This window comes from Scardinius erythrophthalmus (assembly GCF_964197995.2).
Source record: "Scardinius erythrophthalmus genome assembly, chromosome: 25".
Classification (NCBI taxonomy): Eukaryota; Metazoa; Chordata; class Actinopteri; order Cypriniformes; family Leuciscidae; genus Scardinius; species Scardinius erythrophthalmus.
This window is the reverse complement of record NC_138245.1, coordinates 24,302,350-24,329,885: the sequence shown is the minus strand read 5'-3', so window position 1 is coordinate 24,329,885 and position 27,536 is coordinate 24,302,350. Positions and strand designations below refer to the sequence as shown.

The following is a 27,536-nucleotide window of genomic DNA, read 5'->3' as shown; positions in this document are numbered from 1 at the left end:
CAATCAAAACTAACTTTAGCTGGAAAATAACTTTATTAAAGAACCTCTATAAAGCCAAAACAATCTCTGTTACCCTAAATTATACGTTTGTCTCTGTAAAGCTGCTTTGAAACAATCTACATTGTTAAAAGCGCTATATAAATGAGGATGACTTGACTTGACTTGACTCGGGGTGCAGTGATTCTTCATTTGTGGGACACTATTGGCCTGTTGGATGGGAAAAAAAATTCGGAATCCATTTTAATATTGTTTTTGAAGACTGAAAAATTTACTGTTTAATGTTACGTATTTGTATTATTTTTCTTTATTCATTTTTATTCATAATTTCATAATGTATTTTGTCAAGCCAGAGTTATGCATGTGTTCAGTGCATGAGGAGACTATAGATAGCATGAACCATGTGAAGATCATGTCACATGAGACAGGTGGATGAGCTATATTTTGTACAGGGTGTGTACATTGTAACATGTGTTCAACTGATGCAACTGATGTAAACAACAGAGATAGTTTCTTAATATGGAAGTGAATTGTGCCATGTGTTCGTATGACATATACGTTCCATTTTTAAAGCTTAAGCTACATGTTTGTTACCTTAAAAGGAAGCTGCTCTGTAATGTATATAAGCTCAACCTTACTGTACCACCTCAGAGAAACAAAGCTATGAGGGTAGAGGCATAGGAGAAACAGAGGCATAGGAGAAACAAAGCTATGAGGGTAGAGGCATGAGAACCTTAATGGCAGAGAAACATAAAGCCAGAGAAACCATTTACATCTAGTATGATGGGATGAGAAGATAAAGGAATGGAGAACAGAGAAATCTGGGATGAAGACCTCTCATGTAGCCTTATTCTTATGCTTGTTTCTCTCTGTCTGACACATGATACATAATAAATTGAATCTCTTGGCAAAGGTAACTGGTGTAGCTTCTGTGATTCAACCATAAAGGGGAAACCATGATTTTTAAATCTACAGTTTTTATTTAAGAATTGTCAATATTATTGAAAATTTGGATGAAAAAGTGTTCTCAGTATTGAGAAATGCATACAAATGGGTTGAAAATTCTAGAAAAATTATATCTGTAGTCAAAAGAAAAAGTTATAGTTGAGCAATGACACTGAATTCAGGATTTAGCAGGTCTTGCTCTTTTTCCAACACATTTTCACTCCCTTCTGCTGTCGCCTGTATATGCAGCGATGCCAATGTTGCTAAGAGCTCATTCATTAGTGGTTATGATCTAGAGCGCCAGCCACTGGCTCAGTCAATAGGCCTTTAACTGCTCTACCATCACATGCAGCAAACACCTACGTAAGCTTAAAGAAAAGAGAGAGAATGGTTGGATGGATGGACTTAAGCGAGACTGGACAGAATGCAGCAAACTTGTCTCCTGACTCATTCTCTAATGTCTTCTGCTTTTTCAGCTCTTTCTGTTAAGCCGTTCCATTGGCAAGAACATTGTGACTAATTCAATCAATGAATCATATTAGTTAATTTGTGATGTCACATGGTGCAATAATGTTTTGAGAATGAGGAGGAGATGGCGCCAACCCTATATAATAAGCATATAAGATCTGTCTAGAATATTCACAACCAAACCTAAATTGAAAACCTGATCACAGATCAGCAGACTGTGCCCTCTTTCAGCAAACCCAACTGAGATATTTGGATGAAACGGTCAGTAATTCATTTACATATATCTGCTGTCTCACGTAACAAATAACACCTATTTATGACCCATCTCGTGTGATTAAATAAGCCTAAGACAGACGCAAATCTACATTCAACACTTAAAGAACGGATCTGAGATCAGGACTAAAGTGCTTTGGCTGCTGATATAAGATCAGTTTACACTTTATTTTTGTGGAACAGTGAATACTTAGATGCGGGAAGGAATAAACTGCCTCCCGGTCAGGCGGTGAAGAACACTTTATGTACAGTAAGTGCAGTCAGAATAACAGAGCACCGCTGACAGCGCTCATATCCTACTACACACTAAAAGGCCTGTGGTATTTTTGATGGAAGAGTGGACTGACGTGTATGTGTGTGTTAGCGTGTACAAGTCTGAGACAGATGGAGAGAGGAAAAGAGTGTGTATATGTGCAAAAGTTTGAAATGAAAGGCTGTAGCCCCTGCTCTCGGGTTAGAGTAGAAGAGCGGGCCTGTCCAAATCTATTTGGCTGATAAGAACTCTCTGTTGTGAGCTGTCAAAGAAAGTGCCTTTCATAGGATGTTATTTTGAACACAACACTAACTGGCCAATACTGAAATAGGGACAATTTAGGATTGATGAATAACAATTTGTTTAAAAAAAATTTCTGAAGAACATATGCGAGTATATAGTGGTTGGCCATGGAAAAACATGATTCTATTGTGGGTGTGATTGCTAATATGTTCTGAGTGGTTTTTAGCACATTGCTATTTGGTTGCTAGGTGGATGCTTATTGGCCCAGTCAAAAAAGCCAATGACAACCCATCTCCAGTGATATACAAGGCATCTAGCTGTAAATGTCAGTTTAACTAACTTACTCAGCAAGATTACCTCTAAACTGTAGCTCTGAATAACTAGTTATAGCATCCGTAGTGGCAGCACTAAGAATGCAACAAACTAGCATTCAAGTTCACTTCAGTGTTATTTTACTATCATTAGGATACTATTATAGTTTTAGGATAAATTCTATATAAGACGCAATTGCGACTTTATATCTCGCAATTCTGACTTTATATCTCAGAATTCTGACTTTATATCTCAGAATTCTGACTTTATTTCACGCAATTCTGACTTTATATCTCACAATTCTGACTTTATTTCTCAGAATTGCGAGATATAAAGTCAGAATTGCGTGAAATAAAGTCGCAATTGCGTGTTTTAAAGTCAGAATTCTGAGGTATAAAGTCAGAATTGCGTGAAATAAAGTCGCAATTGCGTGTTTTAAAGTCAGAATTCTGAGATATAAAGTCAGAATTGCGTGAAATAAAGTCACAATTGCGTGTTTTAAAGTCAGAATTCTGAGATATAAAGTCAGAATTGCGTGAAATAAAGTCACAATTGCGTGTTATAAAGTCAGAATTCTGACTTTTAGTCTCGCAATTGCGACTTTATATCACGCAATTCTGACTTGTGACGTAAACTCGCAATTGTGAGATAAAAAGTCGCAATTATCTTTTAACCCTCTGGAGTCTGAGCGGTTTTCTGGGCCCTTGAGATGTTCTGACATGCTCTTACATTTGTGCTTTTTTCAGTTGCTTATAAACATATTAATGGCAAAGGTGTAAATTCACTCTATAAAGCACAAACAGGGCTACCATAATATGTGAGCCACGTGTATGTACATGTTTTAATTTTTGAGAGAATAATGTTTATGCGTGGATATTGAAAAAACTAAAAACTAAAATTTCTGAATTAAGGCCACAAAACACATAGTAAATATGTGTCAATAAGACTTTTGACCAATGGATGTCGTCGCCTATAGTTTTTTCTTCAAAATTATGTGAAAATAGTCTTGCTTTATCGTTCAAATAAAACCATACATTGATTTAAATTGATGTAAAACAGGTTTTGCTTGGAAAGCCAATATGCGAGGGGGCGTGAACGAGGAGTGGTTTTCACCTGAATTACCACCCACTCTGCATAATGATGAGCCATTCACACAGGTGTGAAACTGGCTGAGCCACAATGCTTGGACAAAAGATATTTAGAAGAAGACTTATATTGACCATTTAAGATTTTGCTTACATCTATCTTGTACATATGTTGTGCTATTTTATTAAAAAGGTTACAATTACAACAATAATTACAATTTCAACAATATTTCAAGTGTACTCTTTCTTTGTAAAAAAAGAGAAAGATTATAGGCCTACATTTTATCTATGTATTCATTACTTTGAATATAGCCAACATTGGAACAGCTAACATCTTAGTTGATGACTATTTTTGACAAAAATATTAGGCTATTTTATATATAGAAATTGCTAAACAAAAGCTTATTTGACGAGGCAGTATATTCTACAGTAAAAACTGTACCCAAATCTACTAAACAAAATGTTGTCTTTCATATTTCGCCTGACTGTAAAGTTGTTTTCATGAAATATTAGGGCATATAAATGTTAATTTGCAGTTTACGTTGCTTATACAAATAGCCAACATTTTATTTCAACATATTTCAGTCGATTTTTACTCATCTCAGTATAGCAATACAGTTTGCTAAAACATCATCATTCGTTGACGATAGGCTTATTTACTTTAAATCCAGGAAAGTTGTTAATGAAAAAATTATTAAAATTAAGATACAATTGATACAAAACGAAATTCGTTTTAAAGAAAGGATTTGTACTTTCTGTTTTGAGGTCTCTGTGAAAGTTTGAAAGTCTTTTAGTGGTTTTTTTTTTAGAGCTCGCGTCCATAATGGAGAAAAAACAGAGCGCATGCCGTTCATTCGTCAATAAACAGAAACCCGAGAAGGAAAAACTTACTAGTATTCCTCAGCTCGTATTCCTCGTATTCCTCATTATTCCTCACAGCGCTGCAAGACGGTGTAAGCAAGTAATGTTCTGAATAAACTTGTGTTTTGGTTTTCTCGAGCTGATGGGGGCGTTCACAGGATTGCGCGGATTACCTCAGCCATTTGCGTTTGAATAGCACACGCTCTCCGTGGGCGGAGTCACATTACATTTGAATTAGCTCTAATTAGGTCGACTGGAATCGCTCTCTTTTAATACAAATTTCACAAGATGAGAATATTTGTTTTTTATATAAATTACTTCATTTAAAAGAAGAGATTTCAAGCTTCATAAAGACATATATCACTTGTATGTGTGAGAAGTATTCACTGAGTTATGGTTCATTTTCGGACGCGTTTCAGAATGGACTACACGGACAGAGAGAAGGCAGAACTTGCTTCGTGTTAATTTTTCTTTATTTGTCGAAAAGCACAACACTATGTTTTTATTGTGAGTATACACAAAAATAATACACATTTAACAGAATCGATTGATGTATGGAACTCCTATGGAAAATCAAAGTCAACAGAGTATTCATGAGTTTCTTTTACACTGATAAAAAAAAAGCGAGCTGGTATCGCCGGCGATACCGTCGACCTCAGGGGGTTAAAATGTTTTATTCAGTGGCGGAAACAAGCTTCCATAAGTTTAAGTTTAAGTATTAGCATTTTATTTTAATTCAGTAAATGTCTATTTTATTTCAAATATTTTTTTATGATTTCAGTTAACTATAATAACCCTGGTTCACATATTTGAGCATGTTTTCGACCGCTAATAAGCTAAACTTTATTTGAACATTCATTCAGAAAGTTACATTTGGTAAAGTTAAACACATAAACTTTAGTTAAGTGCTTTCATTCGATTACACTTGTGCTCACTTTACAGAACATGTGACTGTGTCCTTCTTATTCTACAATATTTATATATATTTAACATGTTAAACTGAAAAAAGTATCGTTAACGTTGATAAGCACTAGTATATATATATATATATATATATATATATATATATACACACGTATATATAGGTTTTCTTAAATAAAGTAAAATTCCACTTCTTTACAATCAGTTATGTGCATTTCCCAATATATTTAATATTGAAAATGTGTCTGAAAAAGTATTGTACAATATTAAGAAATGCACATGAAATTGTTTAAAAAATTATATCTGTAGTCAATAAACAATGAAACAAAACTTGTTTCTTACCCAGAATTATTCTTATATGTTCATTAAATTAGTAAAGTAAATTAGTTACGATACTTTTCAGCCTTTAGCCGCTGCCTACAATTCTCTGGATCCTTCAACCTGGAAGCAACTCACTCCCACTAAACGTTTACTCTTTGAATTCTTGCACGCAGGAACAATACAAGTCGACACCATTATGACTAAAAGTTTGCTAAGAAGTATTTGTTACTAAAGCAATGTGGTATTTGACTCTGCTCAAGCATATCCATATCAGACTGGTGGGGGTGGCCGTAAAGTGCAAAATGCCCAGTGCATTATGGGTGTTGAGGTTTCCCTACCGATTTGGCAAAAGGGAAGCCTGTTATCTCTGTTTTCTCTAGTTTGGTAGCACCGATTTCAACATTTTCTTCGCATCTCTACTGTATAGGCAGCCAAGTTTTATTGAAAGAACACTTCTCACAGTGTTATATGAGGTAGTCACTGCCCTCTCTCTCAGCACCAGTGGGAGGGTCCTGTGAAGGGAATAAAGTGTGATTTGGGACACACTGGTGAGAAAAGATTGAAAGACACACAGTTAGCCCTGAGAATGACAGAGCAACAGAGAGAGAGGTAAAGAGAAAGAGCATCCCGGCCCCAGGGAGAGGACGATGACAAGGTGAGATGGAGGAAGGGAGTGAGGGATTCACAGGAGCGTCAAGGCCTTCGTCTGCTGGGGAAAACCTGACAATCAATCAGAGCACACACAGTGAAGAAAGGACTTTCTCTTTTTTACTTTTTCTCCCAACACCAGTTTATCACTCCTTCTCTCCTCTATTGCACTGTAGGTGTTGTGTTTGTAACGTAACTTCAAAAAATTAAAGCACCCTTGAAAGACATATCACAACCCATGAAAAATTATTGACAGGAAGGATTTTCTGATTTGGAGAAAGGGCGTGGCTATATCTGGTTGAAGTTAGTGAAATGGCAAATATTGTTTACAGTCTATTTGTGTATGATAATACATATTACGTTCATATGTGTATGCTTTAAGAATGTTTCTAAGAATAGATTCTGTGTTGTCTTGCTCATTTACTTAAAAAAAAAATGAAGATGTGGATGACGATCGTGGAAGTCTCTCTCCAACATCACGCCACCAGGTCTCTCCCCATTCACGGCATCACCATAGCAACCGGCGATTCCTCTTTTACGGAGTCTCCACGGTTACCAGCCTTCTCTCATTCATAACCGTTGCCACGGCAACGGACCTCTGTCATTGATGGAATCTCGGTATTGCTGCGGCAACCAGGCCAGGAGTGAGAGATAAAGTGTCCCCTTTCGATTGATCTCCCTTCCCTCCCCCTTTTATATGGTGAGAATTCACTGACTGACCACAGTGTCATACTTATCTGCAGTTTAACCGTTGACTACATAAAGTCCACCTCATTAGCACGTCCTCTACATGTTGCCGGCACCAGAAAACAGCTGGTTCCTGCAACAAAACAGCGCAGGAATCCTCCAGCTTTTCGTTCGTGCTGAATGTAGGTCATCCTGATATGCAGCCGAACTCTACATTATTCAATGCTGTACACTCAGGCCGGGGCATCTGGGAATACAGTGCATTTGTGCGGTATGTGAGGGTGTTTGTTTGGGGAGTGCGACAAGGATCTGGTATCACAATCTATTTTCTTGTACCAAAGTTTGTAAAATAGGCCTCTTGTTAGTGGTGGAATAGGTTTCTTCTTTGTTAACTTCTCATATCGGGCGTCTGTGTGAGAGTGTGATCTGATCAGCATGGCGACAGACTGCTGGAAGAGTCCATTTTCACCACTGGGAAGATGATATAACTTAATTCCTTAAAAATTATCAACTGTTCCTAAATGGTATTCTCCTCCTCCTTGACTTAGCTTTCTTTCTTATAGTCTCTTAGTCATTGATAATGCTGATATCCCTGTTATTATTGCTCACACTTAAGGTTATGGATTTAGATTAGCCCTTAACTCTCAGCATTACACCTGGGTGCATAACTTGACCTGCACTATTTGTGCTACAGACATGAATGATAGCCACAATCATGTTGCTTACTGAGGTAAACCATTTTGTTACCAGTGTCAGAAATTAACTAAGCTTTTGGGCAAAGTTACAAAAATGCCCCAGAAATTTAAAATGTGTGGGCAAAAGTGTTGCCCCATATGTGCATTAGTCTACTTTTTATTTTATTTAGGAAACTTTTTTTTTTTAGGAAATTAAAACTTTTATTGCTCAAGGATGCATTCAACTTATCAAAAGTGATAGTAAATATGTATGGATTGAAATGTAATCGAATTATTTCTATTTAAAATAAATTCTGCTCCTTTAAACTTTCTATTTAAAGAATCCTGAAAGATGGTTTCCACTATGGGTGTCAAGATTCCTCGATTAAATTCAAGTACTGTTGCAACTATTATCATTTATATATATATATATATGGAGTTTGGAGTTTGAGATGCATATATATATATATATATATATATATATATATATATATATATATATATATATCAATCAATCAATCAATCAAAACACTTTATTCATCCCCAAGGGGCAATTAAATGACACAGAGAGTAACATCTGCATTATAGCGTCAGTAAAAAATAAGTATATAGCTAATTAAACAAAAAAAAAAAAAATTAATAAATAAATAAAAAAAAGTTAAAATGACATGAGTGTATATATATATATATATATATATGCATCTCAAACTCCATCTCTGCATATGCTGTGAGTTTGGTTTGCTTATACACTTTGATCTGGGAATGCAATGTGCACTATTTCGTCAGATTTGCCAGGTAAATCATTTATAAACCTACGCCAGCACAGGAGAATATCGTGTTTCTAAAAATGCGAACTGTTCATCGCGATTTTAAAATAAAAGTTTAAACCCTCGCTCTGAGTTTGCATGCTTTGCTGTCTACATGTTCTTGTTCAAGAAATTACAGTGGCTGTAGCATTTCTATCATAAAGAAATGGCCAAATATTAAAGATTAAGTGAACATTTGAATTAAATGTATATATATATATATATATAAAGACATTTTAAAGGCTTAGGTCTAATTTTTTTACCACAAAAAAAGTTATCTGATTAATCGGCAGAATAATCGACGATTACTTGATTACCAAAATAAACGTTAGTGACAGTGCTAGTTTCCACAAAAATGTAAGCAGCAACACAACTGTTTTCAACATTGATAATAATAATAAATGTTACTTGAGCAACCAATCAGCATAGTAGGATGATTTCTGAAGGATCGTATGTCACTGAAGACTGGAGTAATGATGCTGATTCCATCCATTTATTCCATCACAGGAAAAAAATATATTTTTAAATATATTAAAACAGAAAACAGATCATTTAAGTAAGGGTTAATGCCCGACGAGGTGTCCATTGTCAGGTATTAATGGACGACGGCGAGGCGTGAACTGTCCGACGCGCAGCGGAGGTCCTCCGCCGAAGTCCATTAATACCTGACAATGGACACCTCGTCGGGCATTAACCCGCTTATACCATGGTCACTTGCCAAATAACACATTTTTAAAACATTAGTTTATATTTTAATTAGTTTTACAATCGAAATCTTAAGTTTTTACAAACAATAACTTGGTTTCCCTGGTTACGCCTGACGGTTTATTTACAAGGTGTCCTCTATCACTTTTTAATGGACACCTTGCAGCCAATCAGAATCGAGTATTCACCCAGACCATGGTATAAATTGTAATAATAGTTCCATATTACTGTTTTTACTGTATTTTTGATTAAATAATGCAGCCTTGGTGACAATCATTCAAAAACATAAATAAAATAATATAGACCCCAAACTTTGTGTATTTTATATTACTATTATAACACAAATATTATAATATTTTAAGCATAATATTCTATATTTAGAAACTATATATAAAAATGATTTTGATGGACTGATTCAATTGAAGTACTTGAGATTAATGGGAAAACGTAATGCGTTAATACATAGTTAGAGAGCAAATGAATCTTAGGGGCAAATTAATGATTTAATTTTTGTTAAATTCTGGCACTGGTTGTTACTTTAGGCATTCATACAGTACATTGTAAAACCTTATTTTCCAAAGTTTCCAAGATTACTGGAGGTTTACAAGAAAATACTTTCAATTACAATACAATTTCAGTGTTACTTGCCATTTCTTTGTAATTATTTATGAACTTCACTAGCAATTTCTGAGAGAAAATCCTACATCAAAAATTTTTAAGTGTACCCTCAGATTTTCTCCTGGCAGACAATATATCCTTAAATATCCATTAGACCTATACTGAAGGGGGGCGACCAAGTAAAATCTAAGGACTAGAATATATATACATATATTTTTGCTCCTTCTGATCTGGTCACTCCCTCCCCCTCCTCTCATCCTCTCCGCTCATTGTTACCAAGCACCCGCGTTTTCTCTGCATTCTCACATTCCCCCTACCTCTCCCTTACCGCCCTCCTTTTTCCACGAATGCTTTTTCCCTATTAGTCCCCCTCTTGCACTGTTACATTTGTGATGAAAGAAAAATGAGGGTGAGAGAAACATGGAAAACCTCTTTTACCCTTTACAACTACATAACACACTGATGCAGTCTCTCTCTATTACACACACACACTCACACACACACACACTCTCTCTCCGTCTATTACTGAGAGCCTTACTTTCTCTCTCTGGCTTTCTGTTGTTGTCCTTCCCACCTGTCCTTATGTGGCAACCAGCATGTGTGTGGCCGTCTCAAGGACAAGAAAGAGCAACTTCACCAGCACACACACGCAGAAGGTGTATGTTAATGTGTGCAACATGACGTGTGTGTGGTGAGAGAGAGAAAGAGAGATAGAGGGAGGTTTTCTACCTGTGTGGATATTGTACCACTGCCATCATTTCCATTATCATTATTGCTCTGCAGTCATTTAGAGAAAGACATCCTTCCCTTCACCTCCATATAGGGCTTAACCACACACTCACCCTGAAACACACTTATTCTAACATCAACACACACTCACGCACAAACACACTCAACTCAAAGTGCATCTATTCCTGAAACACGCTTTTAACCTGGTGTCCGGTCGGCGCAACGGTACCGTTACCACAGACATAACTTCCTGGACATGTTCTCAAAAAAGATCATATAGACACAAGCGCACAAGTTCACACTGTCTTTTTTGGGGGAAAAAATTGTGATATTAGCGAGAAGACAGGAAATGATGCAGAGAAGCGGAAGAATCAGGGTTAGGGTAAGAGGCAAGCCGGATTCAAAATCAGATTGATTATTGATTGTTGCATGTATTACGAGAAAATACTACTTTCTGTATAAATATATGTTTGAACATATTTTACTTCCACAAACTGACACCCCTCCCCTTCAATATTATGGAGAAAACGTTTTATCTTTGAAATAACATGCACAATTAAGCATAATGCTTAACGTAACACACTTTGATGGGTTTTTGAGTGAGTACACTCACAAAATGGTGACAGTGTGGACTGGATCAAATAGAAACTGGACTAATTGCACACAAACTACAAATAAATGTAGTCTTTTTTTAACAAATATACCAGAATGCCGTTCCATGTTGTTTAATCCAATTTAACTGCTCATCTTGGTCCATATTAATGTTTAAATGTTCCTCTCCTCCATAATTTAAAAATAAGCGACTGTATGTGAGTGTAGACACAGGGAGACGGCAAACCAAAGAGTGTGAGAGAGAACGATAAAGTGAGAAAAGCAGAGAGAGTGGTGTCTTCTCTGGCCTTCCACGGTTCTCTCTTATTACATAACATTGCTATGGAAACAGCTGCACATGGCAGTGCTAAGGTGTGTCCAGAAACTGAGAAATCTTCTACAGGCTAAACCATGGTGTTATTCTCTTGGTCTCGCTCACTCTCTTGCTCTTTTCCTTTCTGTCTCTCTTCGCTGTGTGTGCCAGTAGTGAAGTCACAGATTGGCACAGAGCAGGCAGCCAATAGCCAGCGCAGTCACGACTCAGGAATCTGCCAAGTAAGAGCTGTACATTGGCAACACGAGCACAAGCAATGGCAGTGGTAATGCAGAATGTGATAGGGAACTAATAACGGTACTGGTTCAAAATGGAAGTACTACTTAGTTCTAAGGCTGGGCGATATGGCCACAAAATCATATCTCTGCATTTTTGGTTGAATGGCGTATTTTATACGTTTTCTACATGGATAAAAATGATTGTATTTATTTAAAAATATGTATATTTCACATCCTGCCCAGTGTTGTCCAACAAACAATGTTCATTTTGAAGGCTATGAAAAAAAATATAGTGAATGTAACCATGTAGACTATGACATTTAGACTATTATGTGCAAAAATTGAAAATAAATAAAAACAAAAGCACAGACATTGGCCATTAGCCTTGATTAACCCATTGCAATAGTCACTTTACAGTTACTGCTATCATAAAAACTCTCTTGTAGGTTTAAAATTTCAAATATAGCACATTTATTATCCAACTACAAATATTTTAGCAATATGTTTATTTTAGTCAGAATTATTATACTGTTTGGCGCTCGTTCACCGGAGTCTGTCCGTTTAGCGGAGATTCACTTGCATAAGGCTTGTCCACTCCTGACAACAAAATGGAAATATTTGCATGAATTTCTAACATTTACAGAGTGAGAATATACCTGTGAAATTTAAGGTATGCACTGAGGAAAACACCACAACTCAAACTCATTAAACAGAGCATGTACTGTATCTGTCAGAGCATCTAAAGGGGCAAGCCGCTTTAAACTATCCGTGTTAACTATATCTTATGAGTTATTATGAAGCCCTTGATATAAAGCATGGCTCATGTTTACACTGTTAGAAAAATCTGTAGAAATTACAGTATTACTGGCAGCTACTTGCCAGTAACTTACTGTAGATTTAAATTGATGTTATTTACTGGCAATAATTTGTTTAAAATTAAATGAACATTAAACATTAACAAGTCTTTATCTTTACAGAATAAAACTAAAATAACATCCTCATGCAAAGCATTCTGGGAACCAAAATCTGAAGGAAAAAAACAGAAAAAGGTTTATGAAGATTTCTGGTTCCCAGAATGCTTTGCATTAGATTGTTATTTTATAATTTTATTCTTTAAAGACAAAGACTTGTTAATGTATAATGTTCATTTAACTTTGAACAAACTGTTGCCAGTAAATAACATAAATTTAAATCTACAGTAAGTTACTGGCAAACAGCTGCAAAATTACAGCAAATTTTTTACAGTGTAGGACAAAGTGAATTATGCACATTCCCCGCAGCAGCACACTCTGCGTCCTCCGCTATTTTTCAGATGCGCTTGTATCAAACTACAGTACAGTATATCGGTATAAACGGTATTGCCTCATTCCATATTGTTTGTAAGAAATATATCATACAAACTCAATATACCCACAGTCCTACTAAATGGAGGAGAATTAATTAAGAACTACAATAAAAAACAATTATAGTTCACTATACAAAATTTTACATTATATATGCATATAATATATCATATTTATATTGTAAATTACAAATGCATCAATTTTATATTCAAGCCTTTTCATTATGTACAAACACGCATTTACTGACTTTTAAAAAGATCCTGATGTTGAAAAAAAACAAGTTCATGTCGTTATTTGTCAACTACTCAAATGCAGATTCAGGTTGAGCTCTTTCAGACTGTCCGCTGTGACCAGTGACCGCTCTGAGACCAGCAGCGAACTCTGCTCAGAGGTCATGAGAGTCTGTCACTCCGCTGTCAAGCTTCATTGACGTCTTGATGTAAAATCCACGAGGTGAAACTAAAATGTAGAACTAGAGTTTTCGAGCTGATGGAGAGGCACTCGAGGGAGTCCTGCAACCACAGCCGTTGTCAGAAGTAACATCCTTTTTCAACTGACACTAAAGAGCATTTCAGACACTAAAAACGGACGACCACGGTTAAACGTTTAAACGTGAGAGGAAACAATGAAATGTAACGACATCATTGTCCAATATTCTGTTGATAATTTCAGACTAATTCTAATTGAAGTTCTATATTTTTATTAAAAGACAAAGCAATTCTGATTTCCGTGCCAGTCGAAAGGCTGAAACAACCTAAAACTAATGTAGGTCTCATTACATGTTATTGAATATGGAGAGTTAATGTATTTGCTCTTCATAGGACTAGATTTGCTAAGCTACTGCTACTGCTGCTGTAGAGTAGAGATGTGACGGTGATAATATTCTCGGTTAATCGACATGTGACAACACCGGTAATATAGGTTGGGCGATGCAATTTTTTTTTTTTACATCGTTTATAAAAAGCTGGTGCGGCAGTGTGCACTTCACTTTCACTTTTAAATTAGCGTCAATTCATCCTTCGCAGGGAATTTGATTGACATGCGATCTGAGTCTGACCAATCAAAATCCACCCTTTTTGTCTGACAAAGCAGTCAGGAGAGTTAGTAGATTAACGTTGGTGGATTTGAACTTGTCTTTAATTGAGGCAATCCGTCACGACACATTAAAGAGCCACAAAACGGTAGGCCTATTTATTGTTTAATTTTCTTTGACTGACCAAATTTGAAAGTTGAGACTTTGTTTCATATTAAATATTACCTGCTCGGTCCTGCCTGTCAGCGCGTTGTCAGTGTCCTCTATTTTTCACTGCTTGAGAACATGGGTTGAATCCGAAATCGCCCCCTAAACCCTCATTCACTAAGTTAGGCCTATTCCCTACGTTAGTCCACTTATACTGTTCACTTGAAAGAGTGAATGAAAACAAGTGAGCAAATTTGGACAGCCGTTGAGCGTACATAAGCTGTACACTCGTGTTATGGTTTGTTCAAGCCCGAAAGAGAACTCGATACTGCCGTGTGTCTTTTCTGTGGGTCATGTGTGTGTGTAATAGGCAGGACTTAGGCCGGTGACACACTGGATGCGTGGCGTGAGCGTGGCGTTTCTGTTGCGTGTCAGCTGCGTGGCGGCTGCATCGCGTTTTCCATGTCTTTGCACACCAGAAGCGTGTCTGACGCGGCGCTGCTGCTGCTAGGTGACATATTGGTGATATATTTGACATATGGGGAGAGAGTTGTGGAAGGCCTATACTTCATGTTAAACATAAATATATAGCAGCTAAGACAACGTCGGCAGTGTTGACGGCAATATAGACTATAGAATATTTCGTTCTGTATTGACAGGTGCAGTATTTGAAAATCGATAATATTTTTTTAAATTGCATTTATATTTGCATTTATGTCAAACCCTAGACACTTTCAAACATCAAAATGACATTTATTAATATGTATTCGTGTCAAAATGTCATATAAACATCTTTTCCTATTCAATTTTGCCTGGAAACGCTTCCAAGACGCTTGCGTGTCGCGTGAAAAATAGGCGTCGGTTCTATTTCTAGTAGGCACGCGTTTTCCGCGCGGCTCGAGCCGCGCCTGAGACGCGTGTGTCACGCACGCAGTGTGCAAGCTCTAACCTGTTAACATGGGAGCCGAAATAAAAACGGACACGCCACGCAGCTGAGACGCTCACGCCACGCATCCAGTGTGTCACCGGCCTTACAGCGCAGTCTCTTTAGTCTTGTCGCGCTTGAATGGTTTAAAAGCATTCACATTAATAAGAGCGTGATCATACAACACTAGGTGACAGAAAAAAACGGATACTGCGTAATTGCGGTAAATATTTTTAACACTTTAAACTTTTTTTTTTTTTTTTTGCAGAGCCGCGGTAGGCAAGTGATGAAACACCGGTAACACAGACTATCGTAGCAAGCCTACTGTAGAGAAAGTATGGAATAGATACATAGACACGCTGCTGTGATCATGTAAGATATGCTGCTGCTGCATAAATAGACAAAATAGACATAAATCCCGTAGCAGATCTAGGCAGGTGGAGCTGGGGGAGGTGGAGGGTTTCAGGACTAGCTTAGAGCAAACAATGAACCAGACTATTAAAATGTTGAGCGAGCAATCTTATTGACTGAATCTTGAAGCTTTTGACCAATCAGCTTTCATGAATTAAATATTCATTATTTTGTCCTTTTAAGAGCATTATGACTGACATGTCCTTACATTTTTAGAAATAGCTAATCATATTTAAAGAGTTGTGTTTTGCATGGCTGCAGAATGAGGAAAAAAAATGGGTCTGTGAAACAACTTTAAAACCAAGAAAAAGCTTCTGCCAGCTGGTAATGTTGGCAGTGGACTGAACAACTGTGCAAGCAGTGAGCAGTAATCCTACTATGGCTAGCGCCCATTACCTGACTGTCATCAAATCAGGACTACTGAGTAAACATCCCATCACAAAATTTATATTAAAATACTTTTCAAAGTGGAAATGTTTTTCAGACTGTTCCTATGCTGCTGGGTCATGGTCTAAATGTAAATGGTCTAAATCTAAAAGGTCTGTGCTGGTAAAATATAAATACTGTTAATAAAAAATTAAATAATAATAAAAAATATATATATACAGTACTGTGCAAAAGTCTTAGGCAATGTTAATACCCCCCCCCCATTTTTTTTTTTTGGGGGGGGGATAAACATGCCTAATATATATATATATATATATATATATATATATATATATATATATATATATATATATATATATATATATAAAATATTAAAAGATTGTATTTTAATAAAAAGTAAAATAAATTAATATAAAAATACAAATATAATTAATAAACTATTTTAATAATATAAAATCATAAAATAAAAATTAATAGAAATTAAAAAAAATAAAAAATAATTATAAAATAAAATAAAATACATTTTTCTTGGACAGAAAGAGAAAAAAACACTATCACTTTCTTCCAAAAGTGACACAACATGACAGTCCAACATGAAAGTATGCATGCGTGTTTGTTACAGTAAGTAAAGGTATGTATGAGTCTGTCTGTAAATAGAAATCAAAGCTACAGGAAGCAGCATGGAGGAGAATGCATTGTATCATCAAAGTGTAGCTCTTTCTCTCTAACACACACACACACACACACACACACACACACTGCTGTGAATGTCAGCTGATGCTTACAAATGTATCCAATATGCGCACACAGCAGTCGACGGTGAGTAAAAATGTGTGTATTGAGGATGTAGTTAATGATTAGCCATGTTCAGTTATACAGCTGCTTGTGTGTGTGAAGATCTGGCTGTGTCTAAAAGCAGGGCTAGTTGATTGATCATCTGCAGTAGTGAAAAGCAGGTTACTGCAGCAGCTAACAAAAACACACACACCCGCTCGCCCTGCTCCATTACGTTTCCATCGTTCTCATTCTCTTCCCTTCCCCCTCCACCTCTATCCTCCATGTTCTAGTTTTTTTCTCTCCTTCTTCCCATCATTTCTACTTTCACAAGTTTCTGTTGAAAAGACAAGCACTGCTCGTCAACATGTTTTGGATGCTGATATGTTGGTGATCTTACCAATCTTTTTAAAGAGACAGTTCACTCAAAAGTAATTCCATTATCATATACTCACCTTCATGTCGTTCTAAACCTGCATGACTTCTTACACTTAAAATATATTTACACTAGCATTCAAAAGTTTGAGCTCGGTAAGATTTTTAAAATGTTTTTTGAAAGAAGTCTCTTATGTTCAAAAAGACTGCATGTATTTGATCAAAAACAGTAAAAACAGTAATATTGTAAAATATTATTATAATTTAAAATAAAAGTTTTGTATTTTTATATATACTTATAATTTAAATATAATTTAATCCTGAGATGCAAAGTTGAATTTTCTGCATCATAACTCCAGTATTCAGCATCACACGATCCTTCACAAATCATTCTAATATGTTGATTTGCTGCTCAAGAAAGATTTACTATTATGATCAATGTTGAAAACAGCTGTGCTGCATAATATTTTTGTGGAAACCGTGATACATTTTTTAGAATTCTTTGATGAATAAAAAGTTAAAAAGACCAGCATTTATACTAAACGGATTTTTTTTACATTATAAATGCATTTACTGTTACCTATTTGATGTGTCCTTGCTGAGTAATGTGTCCTTGCTGACCCCTTTTGTATAAAAATGTATTTATATATTTACTGGAATGTCCATGTAGCTGTTTTATACAAAGCCAGTGTTAATGGGGACAAATTTGTTACCATTCACTTATGGAAAAGAGCAGTTTGGAGAAAAGAGACTTTTGTGTCCCATGTATGAAATTAGGCAATACAGGAAAGGAACGACAAGTAAATTATGACAGAGATTCCATTTTTGGGTGAACTAGTCCTTTCGCTTAACCACCAAGCCTCCCTTTGTCAATCATAATGATGATGCTAATTGACTAGCATTTTGCCAACCAAACCAGCACTAACCAGCATAAATTAGCTTTTCAGGATTTTCACTCCATCATGGATTCTTCAGCCTCTCATCTCCTCCTCCTCCAGTCCATATATCTTTCCACATCAACCAACACCGAGCTCTCTCTCTCTCTCTCTCTCTCTCTCTCTCTCTCTCTCTCTCTAATTTTCCAATATTTCAAAGCCCAGGGGAATGGAGTAATGGAGTCACATGACCCTGCCCTTCTTTAGAACTGCAATACTACAACACACCCGTCTGTCTCTCTCTCTCTGCTTCCCTGTGAGGTGACATTTCAGACGTGCCCTGATGGTTGCTCCCTAAGGTGCTGCTGTGATCTGCCTTGTGTTTGAGAATCCATGTGTGTGTGTGTGTGTCTGTGTGTGTGTGTGCTCATTAAGGCATGAGGGAGCCAGCATCCAACCAGACCTCTGCTGTGTGTGTATTGTTGTTTCAGACAGAGAGTTCCAGAGGGGGCGTGTTGTTCTCTAGGCTAATTTAGGCCATGCGAAAAGTATATCTTTTAGCATACATTTTGCGAATAATGTGCAGTCATAAGGCAATCTACAGACAAATCATCTATTTTATATCCAAGTTAAGAGCTTAAAAAGGCCATGAAATGCTTAATAAAACAGACAAAAAGAAAAGTCTGCTTTGTCATTTCTAACTGCATGTAAAAGTAAAAATAATGAATAGTGTAGTCTGTATCATGAACAAATGACTCTTTTAATTAATCTGTCAAAAAGTGCCACTCCAATTTTAATGTTCAGTCCTTCACTAAACATACAAATTATTACACAAAAATATTTGACATCAGAACTCCACCATCGACCAACAGAATCAAATATTCCAGAGAGTCATCTGACAATTGTTTATATTGACTCATAAATCGAGCAGCTCAAATTATATTTAATTTGGTCTCTGCAGTTTGTATACAAGAGCAATGACATCAGACACCATGCAGTGAGCGTGTTTGTTTAACTCACCCCGTGAGCACCACTACAAAGTCCATCACGTTCCAGCCATTTCTCAGGTAGGAGCCCTTGTGGAAGGCAAATCCCAGCGCAAGAATCTTAATGCCCGATTCAAAACAGAAAATAGCAATGAAATAGGGCTCTGTGTCATCCTGTGAGAGAAAGAAAACACACAGTACCTGTATTTATTAACAAGTGACTTTCAAATTGTCCTGTGCATGCTTGAACAGAAAGGAGTAGATGAAATGTTTATATGGCAGTGTTAAACTATTCTTTTACTATGTGTGTGTGATATTCACTACATTATGGGGACCAAATGGATGGTTTACCCCACAAGGCTAGTAATACCACTAAATTTTGACCTTATGGGGACTTTTTAAGGAAAACAGGTTATATATCATACTAAATTAAGTGTTTTTGTGAAGTGTATACTTTGAAGTGCATTTGTAAAAATAGTATAAAAATACAGTAAATAAAGTTGTAAAAACTGTAAAAATGCAGAAGTCTATGCAATGTCCCCATTTAGATAGCTAAGCATTTAAGTAAATGTGCGTGTGTGCGTGTATGAGTGTGTGTATTGCACTTTACCAGTCGTTCTGACAGTGGAGTTTTGTCTCCATCTGGTAAGTGTTGTTCAAGAGCCAGTACGATGCAGTTGGCAATGATGGTGGTTAAAATCATCCACTCAAACGGAGTAAGAGGCAAAGTTAAGGCTCATATCAAACATTTATATTTCAAAAGTTTTTTTTACCATGATATTAAAATCACCTTGCCAACATAAAAATGTATGAACTTTGCAATGTTACAAAAATGTCACCAAATATAAAGTCAAAATTTTATTATGCTATAATATTACTAGAAATTGTATTAAGGAATTAATATTACAACAACAAATCATGCACATAATGTTTTCCGCTTGCAGAGTTTGGATAAACCATGTGCGTTCAAGTGTAAGTGATACGGAGCTGTAGGCCTGGGCTCACACATATACATACAAAAATAAACACACACACACAGACACACACACATACACACACACACATGTCTGCAGGGCTGTATAAAATAGATGATTGTGGAAAGATTCAGCCTGGCTGTAATAGAGCACTTATTATCCAGTTACTGTGTGTCTCTTTACCAGCTGCCATTGGCACTGATACCACACACTAGTGATGTCCGGTTCGTGAACGAATCGTTCTTTTGAACCGGTTCTTTTTAGTGAACCGGTCAAACCAGTACACTAAATCGGACTGAATCGTTCAAAACAGTTTGCGTCTTGCGTCAGCGCTGATCCACAAGTTACCAATGTTACTCTTTCGGACATGCCTGACAGTCCCTCCGACTCGAAATAAACCAATATCCCGGAGTATATTTTACTCCAGTAAATCCAACAGTTCACTGAACTGAGACATGCTGTGCTGAGAGAACTGATGAGCATGAGCAGCTGATACTGCGCATGCGCGTACTACCGAACGTACAGGTTACACCAGTACACAACCGAGAACTGTTTCTTTCAGACACGTTCGACATACTGTAGCCTACTGAGAACCGATGAGCTGAGCATGCGTGCAATTTTTAAAGAGGGACGATTTGCATGTTTCTTAAGTATTTTGTTGAACATCAATAAGTGTAACAAAATAAAACATGTTGGAAACAAATTACTGTCTTATCACCGGATAATTTTAAAGATTGGAAACACAATGAATGGATTGTAAAACTGTCAAACTAAACATTTATTATTATACTAAAACATTATCTTCAGGAACAGCTAATTTAATTTCTAAGTAAGTTGATATAAATCTTTGACGTAAACTCTTGCCAAGGTTTTAAGGGTGCAAAGTAAATGTTTATAATGTGTTAATCAACTTAAACTTAGAAGATGATTATGACGATGATTACTATTATTTAACTGAAGTTATGATTAAAAATGCCTTTATTTGAATGTATTTTTATCCGCCGGGATGATAGAATTGATGTCATTACGTGAGGACGTAAAAGAACTGGTAACCCGTTTTTTTTAACCGGTTCATTGAAACGACCTGTCCGAAAGAACCGGTTTGTGGAAAAGAACCGGACTTCCCATCACTACCACACACACACACACACACACACACACACACACACACACACACACACACACACACACACACACACACACACACACACACACACACTCTCAGCACTTGCCATAACCGCTTATGTCATGCATGTGACACAGATAAGCACACATACAAAAACACATGCAGTCTGTGTGAAGACTGCTACACACTTTTGTAACATTTGATTAATTACATGGATAAATATGTTTGCATTACACTATATGATGACAAGCATAAATCTTCATTCAAACTATTATAAAGTTCATGAAACTTTGATACTATATGTACTGCGTATATTTAATATATTTCAACACATTGCAAAAACGTATTCTTAATCAGTATTTTTGTCTTGTTTTCACTAGAAAATATCCAAACATATTTTTAAAACAAGATACATTAACTCAAGACGTTTTAGAAGATAAGATAAGATAAAAAAAAGTATAATTATAAATAAATACTAATAAACATTTTTCTTAACCTACTGATTATTCTTAAAAATAAAACTCAATTTTGTAAGATTTAGGCTAAATATAATATAATATAATATAATATAATATAATATAATATAATATAATATAATATAATATAATATAATATAATATAATATAATATAATATAATATAATATAATAATAAAAGTGTTTGTTTGCCACCAAGTCTTGAAACTGTTAGTTTTACAAATGGGGACAATATCTGTAGAATGAACAAACAATGTTTTTGGTCATCACATTAAAAATTACATGAAATATAATAAATAAATATTTGAGTTTTGAACTGCTGGAAAAAGTTGTGTGAAGCACTTGAAAGTTCTTAAAAAGCGCTTGATTTTCACTCTCAAAAGGCTGTACGAACCCTGAAATGAATAATGTAAAAACATTCTACTATTTCTGCCACAATACCATGGTTACAGTTAGTGCTACTACATTAAATCCATGGTGAACGTTGGTGATTTGTGGACTGGAAACCCTTATAGCTGAGAATTCTGCACCAAATTTGAATGCTTCTCACTAGATTTTGTAGGGATGTTATTAATTCTGTGGCGAATTCAAACTCTTTCTCACTGGATCTCTCAGCGCTGTGTAGTAACAGTGTCATGTGATCAGACAAAGATCGGCTCGCGAGTACCTGTTCTGAGCTCGCAATGCATTGTCTATTATTGGTCCGAGCTAATAATCTGTCCGAGCAGCGCAATAACAAGCATAAGGGTTTTGCTTTCGTTTCGTTTGCTCATATGCAACAAAAATGGCAGTTCTATCAGTTGGGCTGATGACCTTGAACAAAATTTAGTCACATCATCAGGAAAAAGTTTGCAAAATGCATCCATTTGGTCGCAGTCTGGAGCCGTGCATATGAGCATGCCACGAGAATTCACACCAATCTGTCTGTATACTGCATGTAAACTGTTCAAAGTAGCCTAAATCAGTTATTTTGTGGTGCAAAAAGAGCAAAGACAGACCTCTTAAGCTCACATCATGATTAAGTCCTAACACACAAACACACACTTATGCTTATTCAGAGCTTATTGAAATCACCAACAGACAGTTAGCTCAGGGCTAACACGGCTAGCAGTACAATGCATGCTGGGAGACTTAAAGTGGTATCCATGGCAACCACTCGAGCGCTGAAGTGAGCATGTGCAGAGCGGATGTTCTGAGAAATGAAATGCGAGCATTTGTGCAAACCCTTCACGGCAGAAACCACAGACAGAGATGCTGCAGAGTGCTGCACACTAAACTACTAAACAACTGAAATCTTCCTCTCATTTCAACAGTCTTCTCTCTTGTTCTGTTTCTGTACAAGGGTAATTGAGAGAGAGAAGGAGAGAAAAATAAGACAGAGAAGGACAACAGAGAGAATGTAGATGTATTTAAATGAGGAGGAAAAGAAAAGGAAAGGCAGGGAGAGCTGGCAACAGAGAAAGAGAGAGAGAAGAGCTGTTAAATGAAAATTTGGCCAGCATCTGAGAGTCTCTACTGCATCTCTCCATCAGCAGTTTAAATGTGTATTATACTAATAAGAGGTAGTGATGGTGCCAGGTCCCTCTTTCAATCTCTTCTGCTTTAATTAAAAAGTCTGCACACAGCCAAATATATACGTTTTCCTTCTATATACGGTATACATATTTGTCTCTTCTCAAAAACATACACGCTTAGTTAGCTACACAGTAATAATAGAAATCTTTTTTTTTTTTTACATCTTAATCAGATTTTTTTTTTTTTTAGTATCTAAATAGCATTAAACGATGATAAATTAAATTATTTGCAGAAAATTCATCTTAAATTGCGTTTTGCAATTTATTCTCGTTTTAAGAAGGAATCAAATTTTTACCATTAAGGATGTCCCCAATGGGAGGCTTTGTTAGATTCAACTAACTTCTAAAAGGCATTTTTTTTCCTTTTAATATAACTTTTTTTAAAGTGTCCTTGAAACCTTCCCATGACCACCTCATCTTGTCCCTACTTTCCCCATCACCTCACATACACTAACCTACTGTACACTCCCTCCCATGCACACACTGCATTATTAAGCATCAGCATATTAATGCTCGACTGCTCACAACTAAAAACTCCATATTACACTATCAGAAAGCAATCCAGAGGAGAGGAGAGTCGTCTAATACGGTCAGTTAGACCTTCGGGCTTTAGAAACTTTTCATGGGCATCGTTTAAACTTTAAAGGACAACGAGTCACAAGACTTGCATTGTCTGCACCTCCCATTACGTCATTGTGCATTCCTTTATTGAACTCAACTTTGTCATATTTGTAACAACCCTTGTTGCCAGCTGAAACTGAAAAGGACTGACCTTTAGTTACGCACCTTTAGTTTGTGTGTGCAAATGTTTAATCTGAAAAACCAAGCTCAAATGAACACTTCTGCCACTTCCTGCGAGAAATAACAGTGAGAACTTCATTGCAAATTTGACCTTTGAGTTGACAGCACTTTGTTAGTTAATGACAAGAATTACACATCTTGTAGATGCATGGGTTTGATGGACATAAGTGTTGGCCAGGGTTTTTCTATCCTTTTTTTATTTTTGAGGGATTTCTGCGCTCTAGATTTGAGCTGACTGTGTGCTTTAGGGGGAAACAGAGCTGATGAGATACACACAACTCAACTGAAATAAAACAAACAACCTTACAAATTGAATGAAAGAATCCACAAGACTCAGCAAGGGCTCTCGTCAACTCGCTTTCCCATTGTCTTTGGCACACCGTGGTCTTCCTGTCTCCATCTTTGCATTTTCCTTTCCTCTTCGTTTGCTCAGTTTTTTCCTGCAGAGGGACCTGAAGCGAGCGTGTGTGTGATCCATCATGCTAAAAAGCCTTCAGTTATGAATTCCCCCTCCTGTTCCATATACGCTACACTAAAAATAGATACATGACAGATTAAAGAGTCTGCTCCTCTCCTCCTTGAAACCCATTTCTTTCACTCTGTCGCTCTCTTTTTCTGTATTTTATTATTTGTGACGTTAAATTCTACTGCATCCTGCTGCGTTCGGGTCTTTAGAGGTCTAAGTGACTCTTGATTCACAGAGATTTGTTCGTTGCTCCACTGTCATAGTGCCCTCTTCTCTCATTTCCCCTCTCTCTCACTCTAACGCACTCTCTATAGCTTTCTTCCTCCATCATGGATTCCTTTAATGGTTTTCATTGCGGTAAGTCTGTGTTAGACACTGAGCTGACTGCTGGATGCTAACTGCATGCTCATGAGGGCTGGTTTACTGATGCAATATGCAGAAAGATCCTGATTCGGCAGCTGGAGTAACATTACATTCAAAACCAACACACTCATGTAAACAGTCTGCTCTAATACATCTAAAACAGGGATAGTTCAACTAAAATTACAATTATGTCATCAGTTATTCACACTCATGTCATCCCAAACCTGTGTGACATTCTTCTATGGAGCACAAAAGATATATATATTTTTAAATGTCCAATAGCCAATGTTGGTTTGGACCCCATTGACTTTCATTTTATGAACAAAAACAGTGAATATCCCTTTACGTACTGCTCTAGATTCCGCTCTAGATTGAACAGAGAGATGGTATCAATATCTCATTGACATTAGCCAGTAAAATGTCTTAGTTTCCATTCACTGTAAATCTGTCCAAATATGAAATGAAATCATATTGGAAAACAATCTAATTCAAAATCTAGACTAATTTCCCCAAAGTTCCCAAATTTTTACGTGGTATATACTTTGTGTGTGTATATATATATATATATATATATATATATATATATATATATATATATATATATATATATATATATATATATATATATATATGAAAGATTGTGTATTTTTAAATTAATTGCAATCCTGCAACTAAAACAAGCTCAGTTTAATTTTATTCTTTTATGAAAACTGACCCAACGCTGTTTGTTGGTCAGATTCCACTGAGCAATCCAAACAAACGTGTCTCTGCTTTACATAGAAACAGCAGCACACACCATCCACCTGTGAGATTGGAAACATATATGTGTTTGCTGCCAGTGATCATACTGATCTATTCTGGCTGAGAGTTTGTGTTGTGCTGTGACATCGATATAGACTGTATGGAAAAACATTCTTAGGTTTCAACCACAATTTCAAGCTGTTCTTCTTTACAGCTATGATCTGTGTGCCTGAAATATTAATATAACGACCTGCTTACTTTCCAGAACCTGCTGAAAATTGACCAAAAATATGTTGTAATTATGAAATAAATTCTGTACATTCTGTAATAGTGTAAATGAGAACTGCTCTCTATCTCTCTCCTGCCTTGTTCTTCGACTTTTTCTATACAAACATTTGTGGTATTATATTCTTAATCTGTCCTTTTATCGCACAAACACCATCTCACCCACTGATTCGTTCTGCATCTCTTGCAGTAGTGCTAAAGGTTAGTTAACAGGATGATTGCAGCTCTAATGTGCAGGGATGTAAAATATGATTCATACTCGATATGAATATAGCAGAGACCGTTTCTTGTTGTCATAATTTTATCTGCAGGGAATATTTCTCAGGGAAGGTTTATTTTTAAGCCCAATTTCTGTAAGAGCACATACCTTACATTTTGACTACAAAAAAAGTCAAAGATCATCAAAGATCATTGACCAGGAACGGAGATACAGTTTCTGGGGAACTATATGGTGTAAGTTCTCATATTGGGTTTAAGCAAAATTTTGATGACAAAACAATTATCAAGAACAAAACAAAATTGAATCAGCTAAAATGTTAAAGGTCATACCAAAATATGAAACTACTGTTTTAGCCAACAGAAATGGAGTAATAAATGTTTTTTTTAAGTCTCTTATGCTCACTAAGGCTAAGGGCCCTATCTTGCACCCAGCGCAATTTACTTTGTACACCGACGCATGTATCATTCCTATTTTGCACCAGCGCACAGCGGACTTTTCCCTTGACAGACGCACGTCGGTAAATTAGGAAATGAACTTGCGCTCCCGGGGGCGGTTCAGCGCAAAGAGGAGGCGTGTTCTGGTGCAAACGTTCCCTGGTGCTATTTTGCAGGTTTAGAAAACAATTCCGCCACTGACCAGGAAAAACCTAGTCTAAAGTCAGTGGCGCGTTGCGCATGTTATTCATATGCTATTTTAAGAGCGCATGCTTGGCCATAATCAATGTAGCGTGTGCACAATGCGCATACACTTTGCTTATCTCATCTACACACAGATTCAGCAGTTTTCATTTTTAGAAAACCATACATAATTAAAAGGAAAAATATTAACACATGAGGGAAATCATTGTTGTGTCCATGAAGATGTGAAAAAATAGGCATAAATCTAGTGTACACATTTACCCAAATTATTATACGCCTGTTTTACGGCCCTGACGAGAACGTCAGTCTCCTCGGCTGTGAACCGCTCCTGCCGCCTGCAAATCCGCCGTTATAATAGCAATCCGCCATGGAACAAGCGCGCCTGCTCTTAAAGGGAATGTGAGAAGTCGCTCTGATTGGTTTATTTAACGTTACGCCCAAACCACACCTATGAATAATGAAGCTACTTCAGACCAAGCCATTTTAGATTTCCGTCGGGCGCAAGAGTCATTTATCCCGCCGGGAAAATAACAACAGCGCCCAAGACCCGCCCACAAAGTTACTTGCGTTTCGCCCTTGATACTTGCGTTTCAGATCGTTAAAATAGGGCCCTAAGGCTTTTACGGTAAACAGTAATATTGTGAAATATGATTACAATTTAAGACGACCATTTTTTATTTTAATGTATTTTAAAATGGAATTTCTTTTTTGTGATGGATTCTTTCACTCTAAAAAATGCTGGGTTGTTTCAACCCATGTTTGGGTCCCATATGAACAAACCCACCCGTTGGTTTATATATATATATATATATATATATATATATATATACATATATATAAATAATCCCAACAGTTGGGTTTGTCCATTTTTGACCCAAACATGGCTTGAAACAACCCAGCATTTTTAGTGTTGATGATTAGAATAGAA

At 36.5% G+C, this 27,536-nt stretch overlaps 1 protein-coding gene across 1 annotated transcript in view; it reads right to left on the bottom strand.

The window, feature by feature from the left end:
• The window catches only part of cacna1ab (calcium channel, voltage-dependent, P/Q type, alpha 1A subunit, b), a 128,453-nt gene that overhangs the window by 59,871 nt on the left and 41,046 nt on the right, over positions 1-27,536 (bottom strand). The window contains exons 3-4 of the mRNA XM_081357152.1: positions 19,556-19,661; positions 18,980-19,119 (exon numbers count right to left, since the gene is read on the bottom strand). Of these exons, the coding sequence (XP_081213278.1) occupies positions 18,980-19,119; positions 19,556-19,661 (246 nt within the window). The remainder of the gene's footprint in view (positions 1-18,979; positions 19,120-19,555; positions 19,662-27,536) is intronic.